This window comes from Vipera berus, assembly GCF_964194415.1.
Source record: "Vipera berus genome assembly, chromosome: 1".
NCBI lineage: Eukaryota > Metazoa > Chordata > Lepidosauria > Squamata > Viperidae > Vipera > Vipera berus.
The window spans coordinates 113,407,823-113,426,901 of record NC_138202.1 but is presented as its reverse complement, the minus strand read 5'-3'; the positions used below and the strand labels follow the sequence as shown (position 1 = coordinate 113,426,901).

Below are 19,079 nucleotides of genomic sequence, written 5' to 3'. Positions count from 1 at the left end.
CAATTGTTTCTTTTTTTAAAAAAAAATTGGTACAATGAATTTAGAGGAATGACTACCGTACAAAATATCTTCTTGTCAAAAAGTAACAATGTATTTCAAGTACAGAATTCTGATTTTATGTTGATACTGAACCACAGCACAAGTGGGTCTTCCAGAATATTCTTTTGTGATCTCACGTGTAGACAGTGCTTTTTTTGTAAAAGAAAAAGGTGCCAGAACTCACACATGTCATACAACCCGCCTTGCCTACCCTACAAGGTTCCATCCAAAAAAGGTGCCGGAACTCCGTTCTGAGCGTTCTATGAGGAAAAAAGCCCTGCGTGTAGGGATGATTCACACAAATTGACACTTCATGGTTCAGCACTGCAAGACTAAGTGCAGCTAGCTGCCTTGTGCAGGTCAATTCCATTCCACATTTCTTTGTTTAAGGCAAGCCAGAATTTATCCCTTCCTTGATAGTCACATCTATTCACTGTATATCAGAATTGGGGCACAATTTAATCTCATAATAATACTGGTTCAAATCAATGTGCAAGCTATGTGTGTGTGTTTTTTTTTTCAAAGGAGGAAAAAGGAGAGAATTTCTCTGCATCATCCTTCCTCAGTGTAGGCATTTTCTAGATAAACAGACTTCCAAAGTCTATAGTCAACATGTCTGAAAGACACCTAAATTGAGAAAGGTTGCTCTGAAAATGGAGAGTAGAAAACAATTGCTGATGAACGTATTAGAAGCAGCTTCCTGAGTCAGTATTTTTATATTAAATATAATTCATGTGTACTGCAAAATCTAGCAATTCTGTGATGCATTATGCAAGTTTGCTTGATAAGCAGGGTTTTTTTTAGATGACTGCCCAATAAAATAATTCATTGTAAAAAGTACTTGATTCTAATAATGCAGTAAGGTGTTAGACCTTGTGTGTGTGTGTATATACATACATATATATATATATATATATATATATATATATATATATATATATATATATATATATATATATATATATATATATATATATATATATATATATATACACATACATACATACATACATACATACATACATACATATATATATATATATATATATATATATATATATATATATATATATATATTGACCTTATTGACAGTCATCTACATTATTTTCATTTTGCAAAGTGCATAAATACCTTTTTTCCTTAAGAATAAGCAAAAATGTTTTTTTTCTTATAAAATAATAACATATATTTTAAATACATCTATTTTGGCCTCTGTCTAGCTAGGTTAGTGAAGATGCTGATGCTAGGAATCTTGCTTCTAGTATCATCATAATCAGTTCTCAGGTCCTTAATTATTTCACAAATAACTCAAGATAGTGAAGATATCCAAATGTCATGGTTCCGGTAGATGAGACCAATTAGAAAAACTTCAAGGCAAGGAAATCTTCCTCAAAGAACATTTTTATTTGGCTACAAAATAACAGCACATATGAAGGTGAACCCAAGACTAAATTCCCCTCCCCTGGTTACAAAGTTGCAAGTTGCAATTCCCACTCCAATTAGATGTCATAAATCACATTCACCAATTGTTTCTCCAGCCGCCAAAATGTTATCAGTAATGACCTTGGTTCCCATACATGAGAATTGTTATGGCTAACTTAAAACTACACTTCCCCCCTCCTTCCTTTCTAAATATGTGGCAACTGAAAACGAAGTGAAAATGGCTTCAGTTCAGTTCGTTGCAGTGCTGACACCAACATACTTTCCTCTTTTCCCCACAACCACAACTGAGGTTGTGAGTTGGGCTGAGAGTGTGTAACTGGTCCAAAGTCACTCAGACAGCTTTCTTGGCTAAGGTGGGACTTGAACTCGTGGTGTCTTTGCTTTCTAGCCTGGTGCCTAGACCAAACTGGCTCTTTTAGTGGCAGACTAGATTTTAGTCCCAACACGGCCAATTTATATATTTTCAAATCCACTTGTTAAAAAATATTAATGATTAAGTGAAAATGTGCAAAGCCTGCTTTACGATGTGTCTGGATTAAAGATATAAAACCCTAAGTCATATTACAGCAGGGTCAAATGTATATAGCTGCCCACCTCAACAACACTGCATTGATACCTCCTCCTGAACTCATGGCAAAAGTACCTGAAATCTGGCACGTGAATGTGATCAAGACATATACAATACTCTATACTACAGTGGAACTACCACTAAAGTCATATGGCCACCTCTGATTAATTGTAAATATACGTACAGGTAGTCCTCGACTTACGATCACAATTGAGCCCAACATTTCTGCTACTAAGCGAGACAACTGAGTTTTGCCTTATTTTACGACCTTTTTCTTGCCACAACTGTTAAGTGAATCACTGCAGGTGTTAAGTTAGTAACACGGTTGTTAAGTGAATCGGGCTTCCCCATTAACTTTGTTCATCATAAAATCGCAAAAGGGGATCACATGAACCTGAGACACTGCAACCGTCATAAAGATGAGTCAGTTGCCAAGTGTCTGAATTCTGATTACGTGACCATGGGGATGTTAGAGTGGTCATGTGAAAAACAGTCATAAGTCACTTTTTTCATTGCCGTGGTAACTTAGAATGGACACTAAACAAACCGTTGCAAGTCATACACTACCTGCATTCTTCCCTTTCCAAACTTATAACAATCTTTCTAGAAAGCTAGCTAGCAGCAATACATGAAATAGAAAACAAAAAAATAAACTATTTGCATAACCAATAAAATCATGGTGTGTTAGGAAACAAACGCTGGATCTATTCAGTCAGTCAGCTATGTCTGTAATGAGCACTGTACTAAGAGGAAAACACACTCTCCTGCCTACCCTGAGCAGATAGCTTCTAGGCATTCTCCACAAAGGCCTTCTTCACACTGTGCTTGACTACAGTAATTGGCTTGTGGAAGTCAAATAGGGTTTGGCTTTCTGAAGCTCTCTGCACCCAACAAAAGAAACTTCAAGCCAAAGTAGAGAGAAGTCAGCCACAGTTATCTGACAGTGGAGAGAATTTCAGAACACACACACACCCACACCCCGCAGCAGCAAATGAATAACAATGTTCTTTATAAATTAGGCAGCTCATAATAAAAAAATCATTTTGACGAAACCTTCTCGTAGGAAAGGAACAGTACCAGGAAAAAAGTCCCCTATTAGGAAGCCATGACACTAATATTCCTAGCTGTGGGAAGCAATGATTGAAATCAATCTGTCAAAACAAAGTTCAAAATAGGGCCTTAAGTATACTAACAATATTTTTTACATGCAGAGCATAAGTTCCAAAAAGAGATATCTACCATGCCTTCATAAAGGAGAGAGAGCTGGGTCAAATAATAAGAACTGCAAGGAAAGGTATCTTGTCTAGAGCAAATAACAAGGAAGGGGATGGAAATTAGCCTAATGGCATGTCTTCATCTTTAAAATTCAAATATAAGGATTCCCCACTCACCCCTCCACTACCACTAATAGCACCACCAGCAGCAACAGCTTCCTTACCTTATGAAATTACTGTTCTTTCCTATCTGCCCCCTCTAGCAAGACAGAAAGTCAAGAGGACAAATGAAACAGACCAAACAGAGAAATTTCACAATCATTTTAACTTGTTCATGAAAAACACCTTGCAAATTGGAGAAGAGGGTGAGAAGCATTACCTTTCTAGGGCTTCCCCTCCACTTCTAGAGGCAGATAGATATCTTCAAAAGACTGAATTCTTGTGTGCCCTTGCTGTACACTCCTTTATTGCCACAATTTTAATCATATGACTGTCCAACAGACCTGCTTTGCCAGTTAAGTCTTCTCCCCTTTTTAATGACCTCATGCCCTTCTATAATGACTTGTTCTTTTTCTCTGTCCCCAATCAAAATCCTCCAAGCCTGCACTTCAGAGTCAGGACCTCCTCCTTGTTATCACTGCTCCTCCCATTTTTCCACCTGCATAGATCAGAAAATGGAACTTAAATATTTCAAAAAACAATAAAAGCTACTCAACCTGTTGGTAGCAATCAAGCATTCAAGTAGTAGAAGCTTACTCAATAGCTATGAAACAAGTTTTTCAGTAGATTTGCAGCTGTGAAGAGTGCAGCTTTATAACACTGGGTCAGCCAATTTTCCTGAAACTTGGCAAGGGTTATTCTGAAGCAGTTAACATAAAAAAAAGACCAAAAGAAAGAAAATATCCCAAGGAATAACACAGAAAACCTCAATTAACAAACAAAAACACTGAGATATGCTTCTATGTAAAAGAGAACTTTACAAAATAAGCAACATAACATAACATAACAATTACTAAATAATATTGTGTCCAACAGTGGTAATACAGCTGAATTATTTATATCCAAATTTCTCCCCTCTATTTTGCATGCACCATAATAAACACATGTGTAAGTTCAGTGCCCTGAGAAAGTGCTCTATGAGCAACAGCTTAATTTTGGAAGAAACCCACTAAGAAAGTGAAATTCTCTCTTACAGCAGGTTTTGTATTTCAAATATAATTTTGGAAAAACTGACAGACCCCACTGTCTTGTATTCAGATTGTTACCTGATTAAAATTGCCACCGTATCTAAGCTTACACAAAAGATAGCTATCATTCCTTAGTCACTAAATGTAAATAGCAAGAAACTGTTTACTCTGTTAACGAATACCTTATCTATGCTAAATGTTTCTGACTGAAAATCCCAAAATAATCCAATGCTGTACGTGAAAGTGTGTCCATCTGTTCAAAAAAAAAGCAAATGTGAACAGAGTGCATCTTGAAAAAGGGGAAAGCAGAGGAAGCATTTTGATAAAACTTGTCTTGTAATAAACTGCATTCTCATGGGAGCCATTTTGAAACAGGACACGTTTTCCCAATAGCCATATTTCTGTTAGAGTATCTATAATATGTTGTCAAAATTACAGCTATGCAAAACCAGTCCTAAAAGGTCGAAGGTAGATCTTGTAATTTTCAGTTGTATCAAAATTATGTTTCAACAAATCCATTTGATAACAGGCCTGTAGTCTTTTATGTTGCTAATCAATAATTGACACAAAAAAAAAACCTACAATAATTTTTGGAAAACTTTGTACTCTAATTTTGAATAGCAGTTAAAAAAGTGTTCATTGTTCTTTCTTCATGTAAAATGCCAGGTATCCAGTATGATCACTGAGCAATTCTTTTTTTCCTTTAGAAAGCTTTAGAAATCAGGTGCCACAATGTACATTTAATACTGTTTGGTTGTATAATCCTAAAATAAATCCCCAGAGTCACTGTTACAAGATAGGCAGCCATATAAATTGATTAAATAATTTAAAAAAACTTAAAAGCAATAGTGCAAGTTATTTAACAAAAACTGAGAATACTCTAATCAAAATTATCAGTACCCAAGTGCTGTTCATTTCAATAAGAAGTTATGAGTTTTGTTGTAATTTTAAACATACACACTTAGAGTATCCTTAGGCATTGCAGGATGGTGTCAAAGAATATAAGCACACTGTATTAAATCTTTTGAAGTATCACTGTAATCAGTTTAACTTGCTTTCGTAGAAATCTGATAAGAATGTAAATGTACTTTCCTTCTCTTCCTCTCACTCTCCCCTTCCAGTAATTTGAATATTTTATGGATAAATATCAACACAATCCTATTTACATTAAAAAATAAATTACATTTTGTCAGTAAAACATACTTTGGAAATAAGCATTTTAAAGATTGTAGACAGCAGCTATAAACCTATCTACGCTAATCTAGAAGCAAGCCTCAATGAAATGAGTGGGAATAACTTCCAAGTATTTTAGGAAAATACCTTGTCTAGGAATTCCAAGATTCTTCATATTAAAGCAGGTTTCTGATTCAAATCCTCCTCCCACTTAACTGCACTGGATAACAAGAGACTGAGATGTAACGCTTATATATGAGGAGATAAATCCCAAAATATAGCACGAACATCTTCAGTATATAACTCAATACAAATTATTTTCCATCTAAATTGTTTTGTTGGAGATTTTTTTTCTATTACAAAAACAAATCAATGTTTATTGGAGATAATGATTCCAATATCCCAAATAGTTTGCCAGATGTATTTTGTTCTGAGGAGGCTGAAGTTTTGCACACAGGAATACAAAAGCAGGGCTCTCTTTTCTTCTCCTAATGGAAGAATCCTTATCCCCGCTCCTGAAATCCATCTTTTTTTTTCTTGCAAAGCAGAGAAATGGGCCAGAGAAGTAGACGTGATACTTTTTAATTCATTCAACCAACCTCTTTCAGGCAGTTTAACCGACCTTATATCAAAGGTGACTTCCTGCTAACTGGAGCCAATACTTTGACTTGCTGTTACAGGGAGGAGTCTTCATTATCTTCTTTGTTGCTAGGGGAAACTCTGCCCGCCGCTTAGGTAGGTAGGTCATGGGGCAGTTCCTCATACCTTTTACGACAAAGCATTCTGGGTGATGTAGTTCGGCAGTTCCCACAGTTGTCATTCTTTGCGCGAAAGAACTACAGCTCCTAGCAAGCACTAGTCATGCACACCTGAGTAAGGTAAACGTTTTGTATTTACTCAGGGTGTATCACACAGGTGCCCGAACTGATAGGGAGAGTCTGGTATTGATCTAAGGTGTTTCTTGCTGGAATTTTAATCCTGTGCTTTGTTCCCGGAGATTAAGCATTTAATTTACTGGGGCTTTTTTTTCTCAAAGTAAATGTATATGGGGTTGAGCTAAAGCAATGGTAGTGGGCTTTGGAAAGTTCATTTAGAGCAGATATATAGAATTATTTTATTGAAGGATGAGTTTAGCACTGTTTCCTCTCATCACATGTGAAGGGCAAGATTTGACTACCATTTGGCTTTATTTGGGCTCTCTAGAGTTAGGGATGCAGGCAATTCCTCACTTACATAAATATGCTACTAGATCAGGGGTAGGCAACCTCGGCTCTTTTATGACTCATGGACTTCAACTCCCAGAATTCCTGAGCCAGCATAGTTCAGCATAGCTCAGGATTTCTGGGAGTTGAAGTCCATGAGTCATAAAAGAGCCGAGGTTGCCTACCCCTGTACTAGATGAAGCATGTACTTTGAAATGTCCTTGCATTAAAACTGCCAATCAATGCTACTTAAATAGTAAAAGAAATATTCCTGCTTCAATATTTAACAGTCTGCAGACAGGAAAATCAACTAAGATCATAAGAACATTGTATCATCATTTGGGTTTCTGGTACTTTTGTCTTTCTGAAAGAAATATAGGGTGCAGGTAAATAGGGCCTGGCTTTTTCTTTTTGTTGTAGAGCAGGGGTGTCAAACTGCAAACCCATGGGCCGGATGCATCATGCAGAGGCCGTGGCCACCCCAGCTCTGGCAATGCAAAAAACGTCATATGTCACGACACGTCACGTGACACGGCGAGTTTCACACCCGTGTTATAGAGTTTGATGCAAACTGGTTTGAAATAATGGAAGATGCTGTTAGAGTGGGACAGAAATATTTTTTTCTCATTCCCAAAGATATTGCAACGAATGTGTTTTCTGCTGGATAGTAAATTGCAGAACTAAGCAATTATAATTTCTCTCCCTCCCTTTTTGGAGTTCAACTTGACCCATAATGGTGATTCCCTCTTCCATTACCCATTTTTCAAGAATGTTTACCATATTTGGGTGGTTTTGTTTGTGTCAAAAGCATTTCATATATTAAGCTAACATGCAGAGTTTTCTACTCAATGGTTGCTTTTGGCTTGTGGCATGTTGGACATACTTTAAATCACAGACTTTATCAAATAAGTGGGTAAGGCAAGAAAAATGTGACATAATTACTCTTGAATATGTGAGTATGATTACCTCCCAGATACATAATTTTCCAATCTGTTCCATAAAAAAATATTCAGTAACTTTTCAAGAAGGTTTAATGATCCATGGGCTTCAAGTAGGGCACATCCATTATCCAGTCACTGTATAACTTTGGCACTAGCCTTTCTGAAAATATGTTTTATTAAAACCAGATTGCTAAATGTCCTGTCCATGGCAAGTGTAGAATTCAGTATATAAACAGTTAGTCTTCCCCAATACATTGCTTCCAAATGAGAATGCTAATTGTTTCTTGTGGGAACACAGACCTCTTAAACTTGTGAAAAGTAAAAATTGACCAAAGGGTATTATTATCATCATCATCATCATCATTGCCATAATCATCATCATCATTATCATTATAATTTTCATTATTAAAGATTTAATCTTCAATTTGATTCAGTCTGCAACTGGTAAAAACTTAACAGTTCAGGTCCTAACCAAGGACCTAAGAGCTATTAAGGTAGCATCTGAGTATACAGGTAATTCCAAGTAGGGTAGTTTTTTGCCAAGTCAGAATATTCAGGTCTAATAAGTAAAATTTCCATGTATCTAGGCAGCCCTTTGGATGTTGCTATTGGGTGCAACCGTTGATTTCTTCCTCCATAGTCGCTCAACTTCAATTTGTAAATCATGATATTATTTTCTAGCTATTTCTCTTCAATTCATACATCATATGGTATTGCAATATCAATGAATCAGACTTTTTTCTTTTCTATAATAGTATTATTGTTGTTGCTGTTGTTGTTGTTACAACTTGACATGCCAGAAGTACCATCAGAAAACAAAGTTACCATACCAATTATGGCCAAGTGGGAATATTTGGATGGCCTTGCTTTGGGGAACAAATTGAATCTATGAGACTCTCCAAAGAAGGAGGTCTTGTTTGGGAGGGAAGAAAAGTTAGAAGAGGGCTTGGGATTGGCATCTTTTTTACCTGAATGCCCAGTTTGTTTAAAATATATTCAGCATCTTACCTATTCTTATTTTCCAATATATTAAAACTTGGACACTGCCAATAGCGACGGTGAAAATGAACATTTTACCCAAACTACTCTTTATTTCAAACAATACTGATAAAAAGTGACAAATTTTTTTTGATGAATTAAATACATTGATATTGAAATTTATCTGGCAAGGGAAAAAATCAGAATGAAAATGTTACAAGAAGCAAAAGAAAATGGAGGCTTTGGCCTACCAGACTGGGTATCAAGCAGCCACACTAATATGGTTAAAATTCAGACAATGTGTTGCTTATTAAATACTAAAGACTGTTACTATAAAAATTAATAAAATATACATAAAAACGCCATTATGGGCAACTTTGTGAGTTAATTTGTGAAACAGTCTAAACTGCTGAAGTGTTATACTATTTGACACTGACAATCAGATATACATTAATTGCACTGGAAACCATACCTCAAATAACTAATGAGACATAAACAAATTGTTACTTCTGGATTTTTGAAAATCACCACAGCAATAACTACTTTGAGACAGAATATGCTGAAAGTATTAAAATAAGAGGAATAGTACACGTTAGTCAAGCTTCAGAATCAGTATTAGTGGTGTCTGTAATTTCATTTTTCTGCTTCTGCACTCTCAAACATAAATTAATGTAATATACACTAATGAGTCATCAAACTAATCCTGCATACAAGAAAGATTTACTGCAAAACTAAAAAAAAAGTCCTTCAAAATAAACCACTTCTTATTGGGTACATTGCCAGCACACATAAAACATGAGGAACTACAGAGTAGCCACTGTTCTTGCATGGCGATTCAGTTGCAGGTGCCAGGATGTTTCTTCTGCTAAATGTGCTCAAATAAAAATTCTTAGAGGGACTCTTTAATAGAAGTTGCCATACGAAAGTAGACGTGATTAGGATGAACCTCCGCTCCATTCATTCAATACAGACTGCATTTCAAACTCTGAATATTATGAACTCCGCTCCATTCATTCAATACAGACTGCATTTCAACCTCTGAATATAATACTAATGCCAGCGGTCACCCTCTCAATATAAAAGCTTACATTCAGAAGGAAGGTAAGTGGTGTGAAAGCCAGAGCATTGAGGTCTACTAGAATAAGTTAGAAGAGAACACATTTTGACATATTGTCTTGTAATTATTAACCCATTTTCAAGGTGGAACACCTTGTCCCTTGGAAGATTTGACTTTTTTATATCCTACATTTTTTTAGTCACAACAGCAGATTGATGAACCTACTCTGTTTATAACTTTTTATTTATACAGTTTTAATAGCCTACCTCTTTTACTGCTTGAGGTACTATACAGTTCTAAGCACTCAAAAACAAATGGTATATGTAAAAAAAAGTGATGAGATCCAGAAGATATTAACCAGTTTAGTTATTACTTAATTTTAAGAATAAATAAGCCTTTTTTCAAAATTTCAGAAACATTGCTGCATTTGATCTCAAAGCAAATTCCACACAGGTAATTATGGGCCATGGAAATCTGAATGGGATCATTTCAGGGTTGCTTGCTAAATCTATCCAACAACAACAACAACAATAAAGTTGGAAGGTACCTTGGAGGTCATCTAGTCCAACCCCCTGCTCAGGCAGGAAACCCAATACCATTTCAGACAAATGGCTGTCCAGTCTCTTCTTTAAAACTTCCAGTGTTGGAGCATTCACCGCTTCTGGAGGCAGGTTGTTCCATTGGTTAATTGTTCTAACTGTCAGGAAGTTTCTCCTTAGTTCTAGGTTGCTTCTCTCCTTGATTAGTTTCCATCCGTTCCTTCTTGTCCTGCCTTCAGGCGCTTTGGAGAATAGCTTGACTCCCTCTTCTTTGTGGCAGCCCCTGAGATATTGGAACACTGCTATCATGTCACCCCTCGTCCTTCTCTTCATTAAACTAGACATAGCCAATTCCAGCAAACGTTTCTTATATGTTTTAGCCTCCAGTCCCCTAGTCATCTTTGTTGCTCTTCTCTGTACTCTTTCCAGAGTCTCAACATCTTTTTTACATTGTAATGACCAAAACTGGATGCAGTATTCCAAGTGTGGCCTTACCAAGGCATTGTAAAGTGGTATTAATACTTCACATGATCTTGATTCTATCCCTCTGTTAATGCAGCCTAACACTGTGTTGGCTTTTTTGGCAGCTGCAACACACTGCTGGCGCATATCTAAGTGATTGTCCACTAGGACTCCGAGATCCCTTTCACAGTTGCTACTATTGAGCAAGGTACCACCTATACATAAAGCTTCAAAATTTTCGTTTTTATTTCTTAAAATTTTATTATATAAAATATTTTAATCCAAATTATGTATACATTTAATAATGTATTTGAAAAAAAATCTTATTTTAAACAAGTTGCAAAGCACACAAGATAAAAAAAATAGAAATTTTAAACTGCATTAAAAATTCTTGGTGAAATAACTGATTCACGTTTTTCATATTATCTTTAAGATTCTTAACTTTTCAAAACAAAAAACCATCCTTGAACAAAATGTTTTCAGAATTAAAGCCCAAGTTTAATTTACCATCAAATTTAGAATTTATCAGAACATTAAACTTTGGAATAAGATGCTTGGCACCCATTGTAAATTCACACAATTAAGTACCTAGTTGTTATTTAGTCTTTGTATGCTCTTTTGAATCTAAAGTCCCAATTATAAATGTGACTTCAGGAGGCAGAGAATATACGGTAATTGTGATCATTGAAATCAATAGTTAAAATTCCTTACAAGAAGTGAGAATTTGGCTCTGAAGAAAAGAAAAACTGTACCTAAACAGATTACAGTCAGTTTGTAATACAAGTATTTTAATGAAAACAAATGAAATTCACAAATAGGGAACCATGAGGGAATCTAAGTTAAAGGATTATAATAACAGAGTATTACTAACATATTGACTTCAGTGTTGATTTGTTTTATTCATCTATAAGCTATAAATGGAATGGACACTAAATTTAAATTTAAATCCATAGATAAATAGCAATGATAAAATTTCAGCTACTCTTTGGTTTTCAGCATTATTAGACGCTTGATTGGAAGGAAAACATAATGGTATAAAAATCAAAATCAATGCAGCAACTGAAGCTCATCTCACACATCACCTAGATTTCAACAAGCTACATTCCTAATAAATCGTCTTTTTATATGTATTAATTTTACCATAGTTCTCATCTTTGCTGGACCCAGCATTTATGTAAACTTATCTTTCTGAGATAAATAGGATTCTCTAAGATGATTCATTTTTGTAGCAATATACACGATTTCTGGATTAGGCAAAATGCTCTTAGGTTCCAGAATGACTTGCATGAAGAATCTCAAATAACCCAAATTGTAAATGAAAAAGTATAGGTAAATTAAAAAAACATACACATAAAAGAAATCAAATAAGAGCATATCCAGAACAACTTATTGGAATGTGGGATCAAGAACCATGTATAATTTAGACCTTACACAATATATGCATTAGATCTTAATAAAGCTGCCCATTTTTAGTGGCAAATTGGATTACTCTTAAAAACTGACATACAAGAAACCTGTTGCTATATATATCAAAATGGCATGCTAAGGTTGGGAATATAATCTAGAAATGATATGTACAGTAAAGACAAGAGACATTTTGAAGTGTTTCTCTATTAGCTCTTCCTAAATATAAAGAACAGTTTCAGATTATTTGTAAAGAGGGAATATTGTCTCTACTAGAAATTGGGGTATTTGGCTAAGGACTCTGTTAGGCAAGCAGCATATATTTACCCTAATCAAGGATTATCAGTAAATAATTGGTTCTGATATTCTACAGGAAGTGAGAGACTGTTCAGGGATTTCCCATAGTACTGGATTATCAGTCTGAGTTAACAAAGTAAACAACATTTCTGAGTAGAAGTTAGCAAGACAAAAAGGTCACAAATGATTTTGTCAACTTTAGAATGAGCATGGCTGCAGCCATTTTTTTCCTTCTCATTTCTAGTTGACACATAGCTCGGAGGGAGGATGTTTGACAGACTTTCTCTCTCAGATTTTCTCTCATGGGAACCAAGGTCATCGGCTGATCCCGAGACTGCGGGCCATGCGTTTCATGAAAAGCCGGCCAACAAGCTTATGGGGAAACGTAGTTGCTTGCATAGCCTTAGGGGTGGGATTTCTTAACTTTGTACTGGAGAATTGTTATGCATCTCTTCAGACTTGGTTTCACTTTTGAAGTGCCGATACTTTGTATCAATAAACATGTTCTTTGAGGAATTGCAAGCTTCGGAGTTCTGCTTTATTTGTCTCTGTCTGTCGGAACCTTGACAGATTTACTGACTGCAACTTCTTACAGAAGAATATGGAACATTTGAAAATGCTTCTGGCCTTCTGCAGTGCTGCATTACATTGATGATGACATGTCTTCTGGTAATTGTTTCCTTCACATGAGTCTAATTTTCCCCAAATCACTGAAATTTCAAAGCAGTTGTACCATACAAAGCTATTTTGGTGACGAAGTATAAAATCCAAGAACAGTGCAAGTGATAGACTAGGCATGGCTGCAGATTTCTGCTGGCATCTTCAAAGCATATAGCACCATTTCACTCAGCATTTGTTTCTATTCCTGTGATATAGCCACCATATTTTACTATATGTCTGTGGAATCATCCATTGCTCTGAAATACAGAGAAATAGTTTTTATAACTTCAGTTGAATTCAGCAGTCTTTGAATTATATATAATTCAATAAAACAATTTAGACTCTAAAGAGGCACTGTCTTGTTTACACTGATATAGGAAATCTTAGGACACTCTTGTACATCACTCAGAACTGAGATACAAAGATATAAGAATGAATGTGAGTATGGTATAGAAGTTGGAATGCCAAACCTCCCCCCCCTTAAAAGTGTTTGAAATATGGACATCATCCTACCAGACAATATATAACGTTCAGCTTGTTTTCCCATGATCTTCTATAGCTTGGCACCAGTACTTCAGATGCTTACTGGACCACCTTCTCCAATTAGAAATGACTTGCCCAATATACTCTAAGAAAAATTATCGATGGCTCCTTCATAAAGTGAGGAAACCTGAGGTCAGGACATGCTGTTTTCAATACTGGCTCCATTTCTGTGGAACAGCCTTCACTTGGAAGCTAGATTAATCTGTTTACCATAGATTTTAATTGCATTGTTTTAAATGTATTGTTATTACATTTTGTTGTTGGGAGACCATGGGAACTGTAGCAGTATGTACATTTAATAAAGAAATATATGGGAGCCTCCTATATGTTTCTTGAGCCACACTGTGAACTGGACATGATATAAACCAGTTATGCCCCAAAATCGTAATAACTCCCCCAAAGGAAGGTAGGATTATATATTGTTTCTATATGTAGAAATGGACATAAATCTTGTGCAATGCTTAGTTTTCTCTCGTTTATTAACTAACAGTAACCAATTTCAGCAGTAATAAATTCTGAAAACTTTATTTCCCCATCCCTTCACGAATGTGTCCAAATGACACACTTGTGTATGTATGAGTTATGTTTATTATACATTAGAAAACCCATGGATCATCATTTCAGAGATATTTCCTTACCAGATTCTTCAATATCTTTAATAATGGTAGAGCTTCTAATATACTGGAAAAGTTCTTTAAAAATATAGCAATAACAATAGCAATAGAACTTAATGTGCTTTATAGCACTTTGTGAAAGGTTTATAGAGTCAGCATATTGCCCCCAACAATCTGGGTCCTCATTTTATCGACCTCGGAAGGATGGAAGGCTGAGTCAACCTTGAGTCCGTCAGGATCAAACTCCTGGCAGTGGGCAGAGTTAGCCTGAAATACTGCATTCTAACCACTGCACCACCAGATAGGGAAGATGACCCATGTTGAATTGTATAGCACAGTCAAACGCCACAAAAGCTGGTTCACCACAGTTGAACACAGCACATATTTTATAATATATTGCATTACATCATAAAATGTTTTATTTAATTTGCCAAATTTTAATTCCATGGGACTGATAGGCCCTGGATTTTGGACACATCCTCAAGTTAGCCCATTTGAGGTACTTTATTCAAAAATTGTCACCCTACAATGTACCACTTCAACCTGTTAAAAGTTACACACAAAGAGGAGTTTTAGTAGTATGGGTAGTCCTCAACTTACAACAGTTCATTTAGTGACATTCAAAGTTACAGTGGCACTGAAAAAAAGTGACTGTTTTTCACACTTATGACCATTGCAGAATCCACATGCTCACATGATCAAAATTCAGACACTTGACAACTGATCCATATTATGACGGTTGCTATGTCCCAGTGTCTTTGGAGATCTTCTGACAAGCAAAGTCAGTGAGGAAGCCAGATTCATTTAATAACTATGTTATTAAATTAACAACTGCAGTGATTCACTTAACAACTGTGGCAAGAAAGGTCATAAAATGGGACAAAACTCACTTAACTGTCTCACTTAGCAACAGAAATTGTGGGCTCAACTGTCATAAATCAAGGACTATAGAGAGAGGAAGAGGGAGATGGGGAGGGAGAGAAAGAGAGATCTGTTAAAAGCCGCAGCCCATCCTACCTCCATGCAGGACAACGTCATGATATAAACTAAAAACAGAACTAGTAATTAAAATGAATTGTAATGTGAAATAATGTATTCCAGATATAATTCATTAATTCCCATCTGTATATACCACTCACTTTTTACATAAACAAATTCATGTTTGTACATGTACAATCCCCACCTTTAGCACAAACAGCAAAAGAGAGGGGAAAAAACACAGGACGGGAATGAGGGAACAGGGAAGGGGAGGGGGGGAGGGTGAACTCTGGATGGAAATGAGATAAGAGGAAATGGTAACAAGGCAGGGAAAGGTTGGTGGCAAACAGACCTCCTGAGCAATTTAGCTAATCATTTAGCTGATCTTCGTAGACACCCGGGTTTTGATGCTACCTGTATGTAGTCTACAGCTACTTGTACCTCTAGTAACTATCCCTTATTCATTCTTTTGTATTCAACTTTTGCTATTCTTTCTAGAGTATTGTGGAGTAGATACACACAACATCCAATCTCCTCCTCCTCCTCCTCCTCCTCCTCCTCCTGGCTTTCTCCTTTTAAGCAAGCCCTCACTTTCTGTTTTACTAAAAAAAAGTGGTGAGGACAAGAAGCGACTACTGTCACTTGGACTCTCCTGCCAGCAATCTGCTGGTCAAATTAATAATTAGCTGTGATAAAGAGACAGAGCTGCAATTATTGATGGCATTTCTGAAATGGGAGCCTTACTGAGAATGTACTGATGTTTTCGAAAATGTTACTGTTGGTTGGTAAAATAACACACTTTCAATGTGGCTTCCAGAATAACAATGAATAGACACGAGCATCTATTTAAAAAAACAACTGCTTCCTCATCTCTATTATTAAAACTGGTTTGTCTTTGGTTCCACTCAACGCTACATTCAATTTTGCAAAACAGAACAGACAATACTCAAAACAGCCCTTATTGGAACCCTCCCAAATCCATCAGAAACATATTTAAAACGTAAGAATAGTGGAATTGTTTAATAATAATCAGGGTGTAATCATCTTCACTGATTTGCATTCTAATTAAGTCTAAAAAAGATCATGATTAATTTTTGCCCTGCCCTGCCCATTAGTTTTTGGGTTATAGATTCTATTCAATAGTCATGTAGAGCTCTCAGCTCAGGAAAAAAAAATATCTTCTGATCTAAAAAGCCAGTGATTTTAATGCTATAAGTAGTTGGTTATTTTTCATGTTATCTAAGCTCAAAAGTATCCATGAATAGCATGACTTTTAGTACCCTAGTCCCAGTCAGTCTTTAAAATGAAACAAACACATCCATAAAAGTATACGGAGGCAACTGATGTGATTCACAGAATAGCAAGGCAGTTATTTAAAGTGAGATTTTCAGGGTTCAAATGATTGAACTTTATATTGTATTTCCAGGATTGCACCCAGCAGGCTTTCAACCATGTGAAAAAGCTCTAACAGAAATTGAACAGAGGTAATGATCACAAAGGGACGTGGTGGCTCAGTGGGTTAGGACGCTGAGCTTATTGATCAGAAGGTCGGCAGTTTGGCGGGTCGAATCCTGAGTGCCGCGTAACAGAGTGAGCGCCTGTTACTCGTCCCAGCTTCTGCCAACCTAGCAGTTCAAAAGCACATAAAAATGCAAGTAGAAAAATAGGGACCACTACGGTGGGAAGGTAACAGCGTTCCGTGTGCCTTTGGCATCTAGTCATGCCGGCCACATGACCACGGAGACGTCCTTGGACAAGCGCTGGCTCGTCGGCTTTGAAACAGAGATGAGCACCGGCCCCTAGAGTCGGAAACGACTAGCACGCATGTGCGGGGGAACCTTTACAACCTTTACAACAATGATCACAAAGGGGTGAGAGTTCATCCCAGAGGAAGAATGAAAATAGATTCCAGTCTGGTTTTGACTGCATTTGAACATCAAGACAGGACTGGGTCCTCATAGCCTTATAGGTAACCCTCAACGTATGAACACAATTGGGACTGCATTTCCAGTTGTAAGTCATTGCAGTTGTAAGGTGCGGCACTCATGTGAGCAGACCTGATCTTACAGCATTTTTGCAGCAGTTGTTAAGTGAATCCCCACAGTTATTAAGTGAGTGTCATGATTTTAAGTGCAAACCTATTCTTTCAAACGGGCATTTTTTATTTTTATTTTTTCAGTAAAAAATTCTGGAAACCAGCAAAAGAGAGCCACAAATCCCAGTCATGGGACCCTTAGGACACTACAATCAATTGCAAAGGCAAGCCAGTTGACAAGCACCTAAAATGTCGTGTGACCAAGCAGGGGTGGCATGACATTTTACGATGGACAGAAGTGCTTTTACAGACTATAACGCACCGTTCCAGGCCTGCTGTAATTCTGAACAATCACTAAGCGATTGGTCGTTAAGTCAAGGACTACCTGTACTTGGAGTAATCTAGGCAATTGCCTGCTTGCCTCTTTTATCTTGCCAATGTACAAGGAGACAAGCAAGCCACAGCCATAAAGAAGAGGCCTCACATTCCATGGTTCTGTCTGTACTGTTCAAAAAGGGCAGAATGCTCAAGGGAGTCAACAGTTAATATACTGTAGACTTCCGGATGGCAAGGCGTCGCCGGAGGCAGCCATTTCTCGGCTGTCAGCCTCGCGGCTCCGTAGAGCCGCCGAAAACAGCGCCGATCAGCTGTTCGGCGGCTCGGAAGCCCCCACCTCGGGAGAAGAGGAGGGGGTGAGCGTCCAGGTAGGGGTAGAGCTCTCCGGGGCCGCCAGAACTTAGAGTTTTGGCGGCGGAAGGATTGAGCCCCCCTGAAGCCTAGGCATGCTCCGGACTGCGAGGCGCCTCTGCTCCGGGTTTTTTGGAGCAGAACAGGGCGTTTGCAACCATCCCTGCTAGCAAGGAAGAGCTTTTGAGAACGAGGACGCAGGCAGAGCAATGCAGGAGATTTTGGTGAAGATGATGTTTTGATCTTTAACTCAATGGACTTTGCTGAATCTGTAAGTGAAAGTGCGTAGTTAACAATAGAGGGTGAAAATGGCGGCTATATCTTCTAAAGTTCCTGCCTTGAGGCAGCAGTCTTTGGTGAAAACTTCATTGTCCTCTGCATCTGAATCTGTATCAGCTTTTACAGCAAAAGATTTGCAGAATCTGTTGCAAGAGACTATGGGAAAGCAAATGCAGCAATTTGTTGAGATAATGGAGAAAACGTTGGAGGAGAAGTTTACAGAGAAATTAACAGAAATGAGAGCAGACATCACATCTGCAATACAAAGCATGGTTAAAAGTATTGAGATTTTGGATGAAAGAGTGGAAGATCTTGCTCAAAATGATATTAGATTGGAAGCCAAAATGACAGAAACTGAAAATGTGATAGAGAAAATGGATTATGATTTGATTTCGACACAGTATTAACAGATGGAATTTGCTTTAAGGATTAGAGGTCTGAAAGAAAATCCTAAGGAAAATTTGAAGAAAATGGTTTCTGAGGCTTTGGAAGGGGTGTTGAAGCGACCAGCAGATGAAATAATGCAAGATATAGATAAAATCTTCCGTGTTAATTCGTGGATCGCAAGACAAAGGAAACTACCCAGAGATGTGGTGGTTTATTTTACAAAGAGAATGATTAGAAATGAAGTTATCCAGGCCTCCTACAATATTGATTTTGTAATTGCTGAGCAAAAAGTTCTGATTTTAAAAGAGATCCCTGCAAAGATTTTAAGAAAAAGGAAGGAATTTGCTTTTTTGACACAAGAATTGAGACGACGTGATATCAAGTTTAGATGG

The 19,079-nt window shown here is 37.0% G+C and overlaps 2 protein-coding genes across 7 annotated transcripts in view; both read right to left on the bottom strand.

Annotated features, from left to right (window-relative positions):
* The window catches only part of SIGIRR (single Ig and TIR domain containing), a 50,619-nt gene extending 46,856 nt beyond the window's left edge, over window positions 1-3,763 (bottom strand). For 3 of the 4 annotated variants that reach the window (XM_081313014.1, XM_081313012.1, XM_081313015.1), the window contains exon 1: window positions 3,644-3,763. The gene's annotated coding sequence lies outside the window, so the exon portion shown is untranslated. The remainder of the gene's footprint in view (window positions 1-3,643) is intronic. The other variant, XM_081313013.1, reaches the window with a different exon arrangement.
* Window positions 3,764-11,166: 7,403 nt separating this feature from the next.
* The window catches only part of ANO9 (anoctamin 9), a 69,177-nt gene continuing 61,264 nt past the window's right edge, over window positions 11,167-19,079 (bottom strand). For 2 of the 3 annotated variants that reach the window (XM_081313008.1, XM_081313010.1), the window contains one exon: window positions 16,792-16,924. In XM_081313008.1, the coding sequence (XP_081169134.1) occupies window positions 16,840-16,924 (85 nt within the window). In that variant the 3' untranslated portion in view covers window positions 16,792-16,839. Of the gene's footprint in view, window positions 13,422-16,791; window positions 16,925-19,079 lie in introns of those variants that run through there. The other variant, XM_081313009.1, reaches the window with a different exon arrangement.